The 15,448-nt window shown below is 38.9% G+C and overlaps 1 protein-coding gene across 4 annotated transcripts in view; it reads left to right on the forward strand.

The window, feature by feature from the left end:
• nt5dc1 (5'-nucleotidase domain containing 1) overlaps positions 1-15,448 on the forward strand; it is a 568,661-nt gene that overhangs the window by 8,394 nt on the left and 544,819 nt on the right. For all 4 annotated transcript variants that reach the window (XM_067984694.1, XM_067984695.1, XM_067984698.1 and 1 more), the window contains exons 3-5: positions 3,272-3,343; positions 4,668-4,777; positions 5,146-5,225. In XM_067984694.1, the coding sequence (XP_067840795.1) occupies positions 3,272-3,343; positions 4,668-4,777; positions 5,146-5,225 (262 nt within the window). The remainder of the gene's footprint in view (positions 1-3,271; positions 3,344-4,667; positions 4,778-5,145; positions 5,226-15,448) is intronic.

The raw sequence follows: 15,448 nt of genomic DNA on the forward strand, positions 1-15,448 counted from the left end.
TAGCTGACTCCAATCTCTAAAATGCAGGTAAAGGCACAAGAGTAGCATCTAATAAAAATAGAATTTGACTTATTAAGTGATGGTAAATTAGTGGCCACATTAACACAATCTATGCTACATGATGTGATATCCCTGCATTTATAAATAGCACATTCTGTGTTTTCGCTGAGCGATGCTTCAGGATACCTGCTGGTAGTAGAGTCAATCTAGTGCACATTTCCTGTCCATCACACAAGTGTAACACTCAAATTTTTGTGTCATGCTTCAAAAAGAAAGATTTTTTAAAAAGGCAGCTATTTGACACAAGCTAGAATGCTTGTAACCTGAGTGACCTTACTAATACATTTTTTTTCAAAAGATGAAAAAATCCCAGGGGTATGACGTGCAGCCTGAAGCTCCGACTTCACCCTGTGTTTACTTAACAGCAGTTATACTTTGTGGCCATAAAGGGGCACAGCTACGTCTTAGCAGTGGAATAACACAATCTTCATTGCTAGTATGGCATAGTCCTTGTAAAGCAGTGACTCATCTAACTTACCATGAGCAATGACATGGTAGATCCTGTAATAATATAGTAAAATAGTACTACTAGTGTTTCAGATTTTATACTTCATTATAGATGGAAAACCATCTTAAAATGCTGTGTGCTTCTGAACTGTAGCCTGAAACTGAAGATCACATTCCAGCTGCAAAATTCCCTTAAACCACAGTTAAACTCAGGTTGAGTTTACTTAGGCAATTGAACTTCGTAGCAATAGACAAGTGAGCTTAAATACAGCTCCACCATAGCAGCAGAATAATATGTCATGTATTCTAACAAAACAGATTATCCAGCTTAATATGAGCAACACCACAGGAAATCTGTTAGTAGTGAAATAAAAATGAAAAATGTGGGAGTTGTTTAGATGTGACTCTTCGCCAGAACTCAAGAAAAACACTCAAAATGCGAATCTGTCTTTTTCTTTCAGATGCCGACCACCATGTTGTGCATTTCCAACACTTCCTATTATTTCATATTTCTAGCATTTGTATTTTTTTTTATCAGCACCATATAGTAACTGAATACTATACGATTGTAAAAGAAAATAACCGAAAAGCATTGGAAAAGTCGGTGACTTTTGGCAGCCTGTAAGACACAACTTAGCTCTTTTTTTAGTTGTGGTTTCAAACTGGGATGTTTGCAAGGAAGAAAGAAAACTAAAACTCACCATGGAATTTATTGTAGCTAAACATAAACCAAAGGCAAAAAGGAAGCAGATGGAACATCTAACCTCTTGCGGAGAAGGAACAGAATCTAAGAACAATTGTAAAAGAAATGTGTTGCAAAACCACCAAATTACTAAAAAAGAAAAACAGTAAAGGCTAATGCTGTCTAAGAACATAAGAAATAGGAGCAGGATAGACCGTATGGCCACTCAAGTCTATTTTGTCTTTCAGTAAGATCATGGCTGATCTTCGACCACGTCTCCACTTTCTCGACCGATCCCCATATCCCTTGATTCCCTTAGAGAGTATTGATTTGATAAATATTGGAGAAAACCCAAAACAATTGTAAAAAAAAAGGAGAGAAAAAACAAGTTTCAATTGAAATGGAATCAGACAACAGACACAATCTGTGAATGGAAAGTTGTTTTGCTACAACTGTAGTCATAGAATGATACAGCACAGAAAGAGGCCATTCAGCCCATCATACCGGCACTTCGAAAGAGCTATCCAATTCATCCCACTCCCCAGTTTTTTCCCCATAGCCCTGTAAATTTTTTCCCTTCAAATATTTATCCACTTCCCTTTTGAAAGTTATTTTTGAATCTGCTTCCACCACCCTTTCAGGCAGTAGTGTTGGAGGCAAATGGTTTAATAAACTAAGAAATTGTAGAATCAAATCTGGATCTGAACTGTCTCTGAAGTGAAGCAGAGTGAGACTCCCTTCTCCAGGGACCTTCTCTTCTTCATTCTGGAGTCAGATCAAGCCCTGACTGATTAAACAAACTTCAACATTGCTGCTAAATGAAATATTTTGTACCGTTATAATTGTGCCACATGAGAGGTGGTTACACAAGATTAAGGCTTATGGGATTGGGAGTAATATATTAGCATGGATTGAGGATTGGTTAATGGACAGAAAACAGAGAGTAGGAATAAACAGGTCATTTTCGGGTTGGCAGGTTGTAACTGGTGGAGTGCCGCTGGGATCGGTGCTTGGGCCTCAGCTATTTACAATCTACATTAATGACTTCGATGAAGGGATCGAGTGTAATGTAATGATACAAAGCTAGGTGGGAAAGTAAGCTGTGAGGAGGTTATTTACTTTGGTAGGAAAAATAGAAAAACATTTTTTTTAAATGGTGAGAAACTATTAAATGTTGGCGTTCACAGGGATTTGGATGTCCTTGTACATGAAACACAGAAAGTTAATATGCAGGTACTGCAAGCAATTAGGAAGGCAATTAGGTATGTTGGCCTTTATTGCAAGGGGGTTGGAGTACAAGAGTAAGGAAGTCTTGCTGCAATTTTACAGGGCTTTGGTGAGACCTCACCTGGAGAACTGTGTGCAGTTACTTAAGGAAGGATATACTTGCCTTAGAGACGGTGCAACAGTGGTTCACTAGATTGATTCATGTGATGAGAGGGTTGTCCTATGAGGAAAGATTGAGTAGATTGGACCTATACTCTCTGGAGTTTAGAAGAATGAGAGGCGATCTCATTGAAACATATAAGATTCTAAGAGGGCTTGACAGATGCTGAGAGGATGTTTCCCCTGGCTGGAGAGTCGAGAACTAGGGGATATAATATCAGGATAAGGAGTTAGGACTGAGATGAGGAAGAATTTCTTCACTTGGAATTCTCGACCCCAGGGGGCTGTGGATGCTCAGTCGTTGAGCATGTTCAAAACTGAGATCAATAGATTTTTGGACACTAAGGGAATCAAGGGATTTGGGGATCTGGTGGGAAAGAGGAGTTGAGGTTGAAGATCAGCCATGATCTCAGTGAATGGCGGAGCAGGTTCAAGGGGCTGTATGGCCTACCCCTGCTCCTATTTTTTATGTTCTTATGTAGTCTCAATGTCTTAAAACTTATAAGAATGAGGTTCATAGAGTTTGTTTGCTGGCCAGAAAGAAAGTGTGAGCGGGTATGTGATGCAGCTCTTCAAAATGTTGAGCGGTCATAATAATAAGAAACTAAGCAAATATAAACCAACAAATCACATGACTTGAACTTCTGAATTTCAACTTTGTTTGTCAGTCTTCAACATGTGTTGTTCTTATGGCAGTTTCAAAGGCTTGCTTTTGGACTTGGAAGATGGAAATTTACTGAAATTGGGTGAAGATGGGACAGTTCTGAGGTAAGTATTTTAGTTTTGTCATTTGTACTACAGTAAATAATGAAGTAAGAGTGTCATGGAGATGTAGGGTGCCATTATACTTTCATTTTTGTGCCTCTGCCATGTGGTTTCAGTTTCATAGCAATAGAAAAATGAGAACGTTTTAAAAATGTAATTGCTCCTGGGATATGGGAGATGCTGGCAAAGCTGTACTTTTATTGCCAATTTCTATTTGCCCTGAGAAGGTGGTGGTGGGCCTTCACTTTGAAGTGCTGCAGTCCTTGTGCTGATGGTTCACCCATGATGGTGTTAGAGAATTCCAGGATTTTGATTTTGATGTCCAAGTCAGGATGTTGTATGACTTGGAGGTGATGGTGTTCGCATGATATTGTAGTTCTTGTCTGTCTTGGTAGTAGAGGCTGGATGATGCTGTTGAAGTAAGCTTGGTGAGTTGCTACAGTACATCCTGTAGGTAGCACATACTGCAGCCACAGTGCACTGGTAATGGAGGAAATCGATATTTAGTCCAGTGGCAGAGCCGCTGGTCAAGTGGACTGCTTTGTCTTGGATGTTGCTGAACTTCTTGTGTTGTTGCTACTCCACCCAGCCAGAATGTTGTCAGGGCCCTGAGCCTTGGCTGTGTCCTCTTCTTAATGATTTTTAATGTCACTTGGAGTGAACCAAATTGGCTTCGCACTGGCATCTACAATGATGGGAACCTTGGGAGCGGGGAACGAGTGGGATGGCCCACTTGGCACTTTTGGCTGAAGATATTTGTAAATGTCTTGAGTCAGGTTCAGATCTGAAGAACGCAGTATTAGATCCTCGAGGAGACCATCTTACATTACTTCAGTATAACATGCAAATCCTAATATAAATGCAGGCAAATTATATTTGTTTAATTGTGAATTCTTTTGGTACAGACAAATCTAGTCAAAACTAAACTATATTTGAGGTTTTTTAAGCTCATTATTTTTTGTATTGAAATGTTAAGTTGGGACTGGACAATGTACTTAACTTCAGCCAGACAAATTGTTCAGTTTTGCTAAGTTAGAAATTTGGCTCACAGTGGATGATGGAATATTTGCTTATTACTATAAATATTAACAAGTTAGCTTCTGAGACCATAGCCTGCACAATCATAATCCTGTAAAATAGAAAATTTTGAAAGATTTGATCTATTTAATACCATTAATGTATTGTACTTAGTAAATAAATACTTTGCTTTTTTGTATAGTCATTAACTTAGTAAATATTCTAGGAACAGGTGATCGTAGAACTTGTAATAAACTGTTTTTAGCTAAGTGTAAATTAATGGATCACCAACATTTGATATGTCAATTAGGGCTAGTCATGGCACTAGAATTTTGACAGTAGAGGAGATATTGGAAACCTATGGAAAGAAGAGAAAATGGAAACACTTCAAAACTATCAATGGAACATTTGCACGTTCAGGTATGGAGCAAAAGATGGGTAAAAGTATTAATGTTTGTTACTTAATTACAGTTTTTTTTAAAGAGTGTTTACTTCTGTGCAAGTTCCTCAAATGTTGAATTGCTTTTTTAAAAAAATAATATTTCTGTTAATGAATGAAAGAAAATGTATTTCCTGTGACAATATACAATTGTGGAATAATCTTCAAAATGTTGAAGTTATTCATTAAATTGTAAAACTTAATTAGAAATAGCACTCTACCTTAGTTGTTGAAGCTATTTAATCTAATGAAGCAAACTCTAAATGTATCTACATTGTCTTTTGTAATAGAAATACACTATATAATCTTTGAAAGAATTTTTGATTGACATTTTTTACTCCTTTGCCAGGCAAATATCATTTCTATGACAATTATTTTGACCTGCCAGGAGCTTTGCTGTGTGCTCGGGTAGTGGATCTATTAGATCAGGTGAGACAATAATGTTTTGAATTTTTTTTATCTTTTTCAATTAGAATCATAGAAATTACAGCACAGAGGAGGCCATTTATCCCATTGTACTTATCATGGTTGCAAACTCTTCATACGCACATGTGCAATTGACGGGCAGGAAAAGACCAGCTGATCCATCAAGCCTGCCGCACACCATGTGGCTGGATCATCATGGTTAAACACTTCTTCCCACCCACCCCTGCAGCCATGTAATCTCATGGAATTATTTACCCCAATTTCAATCACCTGTATTATCCCTGAATGATATTTTCTTTTGGAAAGAGCAGAAAGTTTTACTTTGCATGAAAAAGTGTTTTATTAGCTAATGGTTTTTTCTGTCTTCATTAAAGCAAAAATTCACTCAGCTCCAGGAGTAATCCTCAAAATGAAACATTTTGTCAGGAAGATATTTTTCCCATATACTTTTGAGCAAAGTTAGATTTTGGAGTATAAACAGAAAGCAAAAATAATTGCAGGCTGAAAATTGGTAACAAAAAGAAGTACTGGAAACACTGAGCAGGTCAGGTCCATGCCTGAAATGTTAACCTCTCCACAAATACTGGCTGATCTGCTGTGTATTTCCAGCATTTTCTGTTCTTATTTCAAATTTTGGAGGCAGGGCCAACAGTGTTGTATGCCTCTGATTGTTGTGATCAAAGAGCTCATGGTGATCAGATCATTTTTAAGAACAATATGAAAATGAAGACCAAATTGAAATCTGCATAATGGCACTGTCTAAGCTTTCAGAAACTATACATTTCAATTTTAAGTTTTCTAAGCCCTTAATTCTAATATTCATCTTAATACTTATGTTCTATTTCGTGAACTTTCATATTAGATATAACTTGAACTTGCCAGAATTTGATTGAGTTGAAATTTAGAATGCTGTAACATAAACCTTTTTAAATGCGAGATTTTTTTTACAAATTAGGATGTTCACATAAAAGAATTCTGAGTGGTGTAACCACATATTTACGGTTGCTATAAATGGATTTCTATGACTTGTTTGGTTGAAGAAGAGAGATAATTTTCTTGCAAACGAATACTGAAGAAAACAAAAACAAGGAAGTGGTGGATACATCTTAACCACATTGCAGTGATGAGAATTCCATTGTGTCTTGGTTTTAGTATGGTTATATAAAAACTTCAAGGGATATTGTTGGTGCTGTTGAATTGAACCAACTCACATGGATGAGTGAAGATTTTTTTCAATCACCTAGGAAATAAAAGTCATTTACCTTGCTCCCTGTCCTTATGCTTTCAATGATCACTAACTGCCCTATGAGGCATCTTGGCATGTTTTCTCCACTAAAGATAAAGGTTGGTGAAAGGAGTGTTGTGCATCTATTCCTGGCAAATCAAATGTGATTACTGAAAGTTCCAAGGATCCCAAATGTGATTAATGATGGATTACCACTGGTAGATCCTTAGAAATTCTAATTCATAAGAAAAACAACAGACTCAATTTTAAGAGCTAATGGCTCCTGAATTATACTGTAGATGGCCGAGTTCACTCCTCAGGAAATTGTCATTAAGGCCATCATATGACTCTGAAATGGTGCTTTCAAAGAGTTGACCTGTTTTGTTGCCTAATTCAATTTTGTTTTTCTTCTTTATGAATACATGTTATCTTGTAATTATTTCCCCCTCCATTTTTCTCTCCACTCTAATCTTGCCCATGCTGTCCTGGTGACCAAGAGAACAGTCGTGTGATTTGATCCCTGGTATCTGCTGCTACAAAGCGAACAATTATGCAGCATGCAAACAGTTGTTTGGAAATAAGATTCACCAGTTTTTCCTCCCCTCATCATCTGCCAGAGACACTGCTAACATTGGCACTCAAGGCGGAGGAAATCAAACATGTATTTCACCACTGTGATATTGTTCATCAGGGCAATAACATATCAAAATTTAATCCTATAGGTTCTCTGTTTCAACATTGCATTACCTGAAGATACAGAAACGAACTTGTAAGGGAGTGGAGCCTCAATTGACTATTTCTGATTTCCTTTGTGTTGTTCCAGGGTTAAATACTGTGACGAATGTAGATACAAGGTATATTATAACTGTCACTACAGAATGCTAGTAGAAAAACTGAAATTCTGGGGGCGTTAGCTCCGCCAGCACAAGTGCAGCAGAACCATGGTCCCACCCACGTATGTCAATGGTCAAAGACCCCGTCCCAAATCCTGGGAGCGTGGTCATAAGGAACATAGGAACAGAAATAGGCCATTTAGCCCATCAGACCTGTTCAGTCATTCAAGTAGATCATAACTGATCTGTATCTTGCTTCCGTAATCCTTAATACCCTTGTTGAACAAAGATCTATTGATCTCAGTTTTGAAATTTTCAATTGACCAAGCCTCAACAGCTTTTTGGGGAAGAGTTTTCCAGATTCCCACTGCCCTTTGTGTGAAGAAGTGCTTCCTGACATCGCCCCTGAATGGCCTAGCTCTAATTTTAAGGTTATTCCCCTGTGTTCTGGATTCCCCCACCAGAGGAAGTAATTTCTCTCTATCCTATCAAATCCTTTAATCATCTTAAGCACCTCAATTATATCACCCCTTAATCTTCTATACTCGAGGGAATACTAGCCTAGCCTAAACAACCTTTCCTCATAATTCAACTCTTTTAGCCTGGGTAGCATTCTGGTGAATCTGCACTGTAGCCCCTCCCAGGCCAATATATCCTTCCTGAGGTGCAGTGCCCTGAACTGAATGCAGTACTCCAGATAAGGTCTAACCAAAGCTCTATACATTAATATTCTTGGGGTGGGCATGTTACATCTGCTCCCCCAGAGAATTTAAAGGGCCAGTACAAATGGGTAGAATTTCAACGTAACTGGGTTCTGCCTGAAATTCCTGGCCTCTCAGGTGGAAATCAAGATTTCTGCTGTCTCCAGCCCGAGGGAACTATTTGTCAATTCCCACGAGTTTGCATAAAGAAAGGTAGACTGTGTACAGTAAACTTAAGTGCTTCTGAAACCATTATTTTGTGATAGAATGGTAACTGGTATGATTATGCAAACATTTTGTTGAGGGACTACTGCAACTTAGCTGGTTTGAGTTGGCAAAATTATTGAGGGCAGTTTGGTTACAGGATAGATAAGAATATACATCACTTGGAAGTGAATGCTTGCATTGCTCCCAATTAATTTCCCAAATCCAAATAGGAACTGCATGAAAGATTTGTACGCTCAGGGGGAGGATTCTCAACAATATAACATAACACAGTTTAGAAATTATTAATGTATACTAGTAAATCTCCTGTGGTGTAGCTCATGGTGGGTTGGATGATGCACTATTTTATAATGGGTGTTGCAACATGTAATATTTAATATTATGATACAGTTGATCTCCATTGGCACTGCAGAAAAAAAATCTCTCTTCCTGCAATTGTGGCGCTGTGTACTTCCCATACGCTTAATTCTTTTTGTGCCAGTTTCTTTTTCGTGTTACATGTTTTTATTTTTTTTCTCTCTCCTGTTTTGTTGCTGTTTTATGAATACAAAATTTGAGCCAGTGTGTGACACAAAAGTTAGCTTGTAAAAAGTTTGATCCCCCAAGGTGCGATTACCATAGGCACACGTGTTTTATAAGACTTCTATTTTAGTGGCGATCTCATGGCATTGCTCATTGTGAGTCAGAGGATATGGTATTTTGTACTGTGTAATATACAATAGGTTATCAAAGCCACTGGTTTATAGTAATTGAATAAGTGATACTGCATTTCTATAACAAAAATATTATGGTACTATTAGTTGTATTTCAGGGTTCAAGTTCAGATTATGTCTACTTTCTTGTACAAAATATCAGTTGTGTTCGTTTAGCTATGTTTTCAATTTCTGTGTCCGGGAGGATTGAAGGAGATAGGGTTTGGAACTATTGGGTGGCCAGGGATATGATGGTGTTGAGAGGGAGTCTGGTCGTATTTTTGGGAAAGGAGTAAAGACAATGAAGGCTATAAGTTGTTGTCCCCCCAACCCCAGAAGTTGTATACCCAGCACTGAGTTGGTAAACCTGTTTTAGTTATTTAAAATGCTAAGTGGCTTTATATTGTAATTATTGACTATTGGTGATAACTGTACAAACCCATTATTCACTTCAAGAAACTAAGGCTGGCTTCCCAACTCTGTGTTGGGAAAGGCCTTTGTGGAATCCTGCCCTGTCCAAGATAAAGGCTGTAGTCATTGCAACATTTTGGAACTTTTACCTATATGGCCTGTTCGAGATTTTGTTTTAATTCATGCTGATATCACTGTAAAGATTAAATTAATCTTTAAAAAGAGGTTAACTGTCAGAGGTAAAACATTTTTTGACTTGATACCTAATCTATTTAGAGTGTAAAACAGTATGGTTCCCCGGTGCAACCACGGAAGTAACAGCCATCAAACTGTGTACTTTTGCTTGTTATGTTAGCTTTGAGGCAATAATCATTGGTTTGAGGTATTTCTCACCATTATGATAGAATAGATTTCGTTCAGTGCATTCTTCCCGGGGCTTCGCTGAACAGGCAAACAGATGTTGGAAGCTCCATTGTCGAAAGGGAGACTTTTAACTGCCAAATTTGATTTGCTGCTCACCGGAAAGTCCTAGGCTCACAGAGTTGAGGGAGAGTCAGAGGACTGTTCATGATTTTTTTTTCCCCTGACACTCTCACTCCAGCAAGTGTGGCTCAGCCTGGGACACAGGCCCCAGGCCAAGGTACATACATGTACAGCCTGTAACAGAGGAAGCAGGCTTGAAAGTGAGTCTGGACCAGAGTAGTGACACAGTTGCATGTATATTGTTTTTAATGTACAAAAACATCCAGGAAGTAGACAAACCTCACTGTGAAAGCTACATTCTGTTCAATTATGTGTCCCATGCAAAATAACAGTTTGCTGGTTTTCGTTTACGTTTCATTTCCCCTTTCCGTAGCCAGTACATGTAACAGGGAGTCTGTGTCATGCTGATGCTTAATTAGATATTGGGCAGTAAAGGTGCACCCCAGATTGTAGGGGACATGAGGTTTGTTCGTGGGAGCAATTGGTCATATTGATCACAAGTAAATATCTAGTGTATGTCTGTGAAATCTGTACCAGCCACATTCCCACCTGTAATCCTGGAATCACTTGAAAGTTCTTTAAAGTGCTTTCTGGGAATATGATATCATAATAGGTACAGATCAGGAGACCATTTGACCCATCATGCCTGTGCTAGCTCTTCGAAAGTGCCATCCAAATAATCCCATTCCCCTGCTCTTTCCCCATAGCCCTGTAATCTTTTCCCCTTCAAGTATTTGTCCCTTTTGAAAGTTACTATTGAATCTGCTTTCACCACCCCTTCAGGCAGTGCATTCCAGATCATTACAACATGCTGCGTGTAAAAAAAAAAGTTTCCTCGTGTCACCTCTGGCTCTTGTGCCGATCACCTTAGATCTGTATCCTTTGGTTATTGACCCTTCTGCTAATGGAAACAGTTGCTCCTTATTTACTTTGTCAAAACTGTTCATGATTTTGAACACCTCTATCAAATCTCCCCATAACCCCAGCTTCTCCCGTCTCTCCATGCAACTGATGTCTCTCATCCCTGGTACCATTCTAGAAAATCTCTTCTGCATCCTCTCTATGGCCTTGACATCCTTCCTATAGTGTGGAGCCCAGAATTGAACAATACTCCAGCTGAGGCCTAACCAATGTTTTATAAAGGTTGAGCATAAGTTTCTTGCTTTTGTACTCTATGCCTCTATTAATAAAACCCAGGATCTCATATGCTTTTCTAACAGCCTTGTCCTGCAACCTTCAAAGATTTGTGTGTATGCACCCCCAGGTCTCCCGGTTCCTGCACCCCCTTGCACCGTTTAGTTTATATTGCTTCTCCTCATTCTTCCTCCCAAAATGTATCACTTCACACTTCTCTGCATTAAATGTCATCTGCCATGTGTCTGCCCATTTTACCAGTCTGTCCATATCCTCCTGAAGTCTGTTACTATCCTCCACGTTGTTTACTACATTTCCGAGTTTCTTGTCGTCTGCAAACTTAGAAATTATACCCTCTATACCCAAGTCCAGGTCATTAATATATATCAAAAAGAGCAGTGGTCTGAACACTGACCCCTGGGGAACACCACGGTATACTTCCCTCCAGTCTGAAAAAGAACTGTTAACCACTACTCTCTGCTTCCTGTCCTTTAGCCAATTTTGTATCCATGTTGCCACTGTCCCTTTAATCCCATGGGCTTTAATTTTCCTAACAAGTCTATTATGTGGTACTTTATTAAATGCCTTTTGAAAGTCCATATACACAACATCAACCGCACTACCCTCTTCAATCCTCTCCATTACTTCATCAAAGAACTCAATCAAGTTAGTCTACTCTGTCCCCGAACCAACTCCTCCTTAAAGGCTCCCATTGTTCAATTACTGTTTTGTCTGCCAATTTTTGATTCCAACCATCTGGGCAAGATCCCTTTTTAACTTACTGAAATTAGCCTTCCTCCAGTTAAGCATTTTCACATTTGATTGTTTCTTGTCCTTTTTCATAACTATTTTAAACCTAATAATATGATCACTGTTCCCCATATTCTCCCCCACTGAAACATACTCCACTTGCCCCACTTCATTCCCCAGAACTAGATCCAGCACTATTTCCTTCATGGTTGGGCTGGAATCAAACTGTTCCGGAAAGTTCTCTTGAATACATTTCAGGAATTCCTCCTTTTTGCCCTTCTACACTGTTACTGTCCCAGTCTATATTGGGATAATTGAAGCCCCGCATTATCAATACTCTATAGTTCTTGCATCTTATAGGAGCATATGAACAGGAGTAGGCCATTTAGCCCCTCGAGCCTGTTCCGCCATTCAATGAGATCATGGCTGATCTGTGACCTAACTCCGTATATCAGTTGTAGTCCCATCTCCCTTAATATGTTTGGTTAACAAAAATCTATCAATCTCAGATTTAAAATTAACAGTTGAGCTAGCATCAACTACCATTTGCGGAAGAGAGTTCCAAACTTCTCCCACCTATTGCATGTAAAAGTTTTTCCTAACTTCACTCCTGAAAATCCTGGCTCTAATTTTTAGTCCTAGACACCCCAACCAGCAGAAATAATTTCTCTCTATCTACCCTATTAGTTCCCCTTAATATCTTGAAAACTTCAATCAAATCACCCCTTAATCTTCTAAATTCCAGGGAATACAACTCTATTTAATCTCTCCTCATAATTTAACCCCTGGAGTCCTATTATCATTCTAGTAAATCTACGCTGCACTCTCTCCAAGGCCAGTATATCCTTCCTAAGGTGCGATGCCCAGAACTGAACATAGTACTCGAGGTGTGGTCTATTCAGGGCTTTGTGTAGCAGTGTCATAACTTCTACCCCCTTGTATTCTAGTCCTCTGGATATAAAGACCAGTGTTCCTTTAGCCTTTTTGATTTTGTTCTGTACCTGTCCATGACATTTTAATGATCTATGAACATGGATCCCTAAGTCTCTTTGGACCTCCACTGTTTCGAGCTTTTCACCATTTAGAAAGTACTCTGATCTATGCTTTTTAGGTCCAAAGTGGATGATCTCGCGCTTGCGTACACTGAAATCAATTTGTCACAGTTTTGCCCATTCACTTAATCTATTAATATCTCTTTGTAATTTTATGCTTCCATCTACACTGCTTATAATGTTACCTATCTTTGTGTCATCAGCAAACTTGGATACATGGCTCTCTATCCCGTCATCTAAGTTGTTAATAAATACAGGGAATAATCCAGGCCCCAACACAGATCCCTGTGGGACACCACCAGTCACATCCTGCCAACTTGAGTAACTGCCCATTATTCCTATTCTATATCTCCTGCCGCTCAACCAATTTCCTAACCAGGTCAATAATTTGCCCTCAATTCCATAAGCTTCAACTTTAGCTAAAAGTCACTTATGAGGGACTTTATCGAATGTCTTCTGGAAGTCCATATAAACAACATCCATAGACATTCCCCTGTCCACTACTTTAGTCACCTCTTCAAAATATTCAATCAGGTTCATCAGGCATGACCTATCCTTTATAAACCCATGCTGGCTCTCTCTGATCAGCTGAAAATTTTCAAGATGTTCAATCATTCTATCCTTAATTATAGACTCTAGTAATTTCCCGACAACAGATGTTAGAGTAGTTGGTCCATAATTCCCTGGTTTCCCCCTCTCACCTTTCTTAAATAGCGGAGTGACGTGCAATTTTCCAATCTAAAGGAACAGTTACTGAATCGAGAGCACTTTGGAAGATTATAGTTAGGGCCTCTGCAATGTTCTCACCTACTTCCTTGAAAGCCCTTGGATAGAAACCATCTGGTCCTGGAGATTTGTCACTCTTCAGTGCCATTATTTTCTTCATTACTGTTAATTTGCTTACATTAATTATGGCTAGTCCCCGTCCCTGATTCAAAATTAGTTTCCTTGGGGTGTCCAGCATGCTATCCTTTTCCTCTACCGTAAATACTGAGGCAAAGTAATTATTTAACATGTTCTCCATTTCCTTATTTTCATTTAAAACATCACCATTATCAGTTTTTAAGAGGTCCACATTTCTCTTTTCCCTAATGTAATTGTAAAATTGTGTGTGTTGATTTTGATATCCCTTGCAAGTTTCTGTTCATACTCCCTTTTTGTAGATCTTACCATCTGTTTTGTCAACCTTTGCTGTTCTTTGTTTCTCTCCCAGTCACCAGGATCTGTGCTATATTTTGCATTTTTATATGCTTTTCCTTTCAGTTTTTTGTTGTCCCTTACCTCTTTTGTCATCCATGGCTTTTTTTTTGGCAAGGAGAGCTCTTGTCCCTTAGGGGTATAAACTAGTTCTGTGTCTCAAATTCTTTTTTGAACATCTCCCACTGATCTCCTGTCATTTTACCCATTAACAGATTTGCCCAGTTTAGTGTGGACAGACTCTGTCTCATCCCGTTAAAGTCGGCCGTACCATAATTTTGAATCTTAGCAACTGTTACGGGTTTCTCCCTTTTAAGTACAACATTAAACTCGAGCATATTACGATCGCTATTGGATAAATGTTCATGCACCATTAGGCTGTTAACTAAATCTGGCTCATTACTCATTGTTAATTCTAATATGGCCTGCCCCCTCGTTGGTTCTGGAACATATTGTTGCAGAAAGCTGTCCTGAATGCACTCAAGAAATTCGTTACCTTTCTGACATGAGCTCGTTTGCTTATCCCAATCTATATGAAAGTTAAAATCCCCCATTAAAACAACTTTGCCTTTGCTACATGCTTGTCTAATCTCTGTATTTAGACATTCTGCTACCAGGGGCTATACATAACTCCCACTACAGTCTTAAATCCTTTTCTATCTCTAATTCTACCCGTAAAGTCCTCCACTGCCTGCTAACCTCTCATTACATCCTCTATAATCATTGAAGTAATTTCATTCTTAATCACTACTCCCCCTCTACCAGTTTCCCTATCCTTCCTGTAAACCTTTTAACCTGGTATATTCAGTTCCCAGTTCTGACCATCTTGCAGCCATGTCTCAGTAATGGCTACCATGTCGTACCCTCGAAGTTGAATTTGCTCCTGCAATTCACTCAATTTGTTCCTTATACTTCGTGCATTTATATAAAGAATGCTCATTCGGGCCATACACCCTAACCAATCCTTCTGCCCTAATGTTGTTTTTCCCGCACATTTCTTATTTCTCTCTTGATTTAATTACATAGGAACATAGGAACAGGAGTAGGCCATTCAGCCCCTCGTGCCTGCTCTGCCATTTGATAAGATCATGGCTGATCTGTGATCTAACTCCATAGACCTGCCTTTGGCCCATATCCCTTAATACCTTTGGTTGCCAAAAAGCTATCTATTTCACATTTAAATTTAGCAATTGAGCTAGTATCAATTGCCGTTTGCGGACGAGAGTTCCAAACTTCTACCACCCTTTGTGTATAGAAATGTTTTCTAATCTCGCTCCTGAAAGGTATGGCTCTAATTTTTAGACTGTGCCCCCTACTCCTAGAATCCCCAACCAGCGGAAATAGTTTCTCTCTATCCACCCTATCTGTTCCCCTTAATATCTTATAAACTTTGATCAGATCACCCCTTAACCTTCGAAACTCTAGAGAATACAACCTCAATTTGTGTAATCTCTCCTCGTAACTTAACCCTTGAAGTCCGGGTATCATTCTAGTAAACCTACGCTGCACTCCCTCCAAGGCCA

The sequence above is a fragment of the Heptranchias perlo genome, chromosome 5 (assembly GCF_035084215.1).
Source record: "Heptranchias perlo isolate sHepPer1 chromosome 5, sHepPer1.hap1, whole genome shotgun sequence".
Classification (NCBI taxonomy): Eukaryota; Metazoa; Chordata; class Chondrichthyes; order Hexanchiformes; family Hexanchidae; genus Heptranchias; species Heptranchias perlo.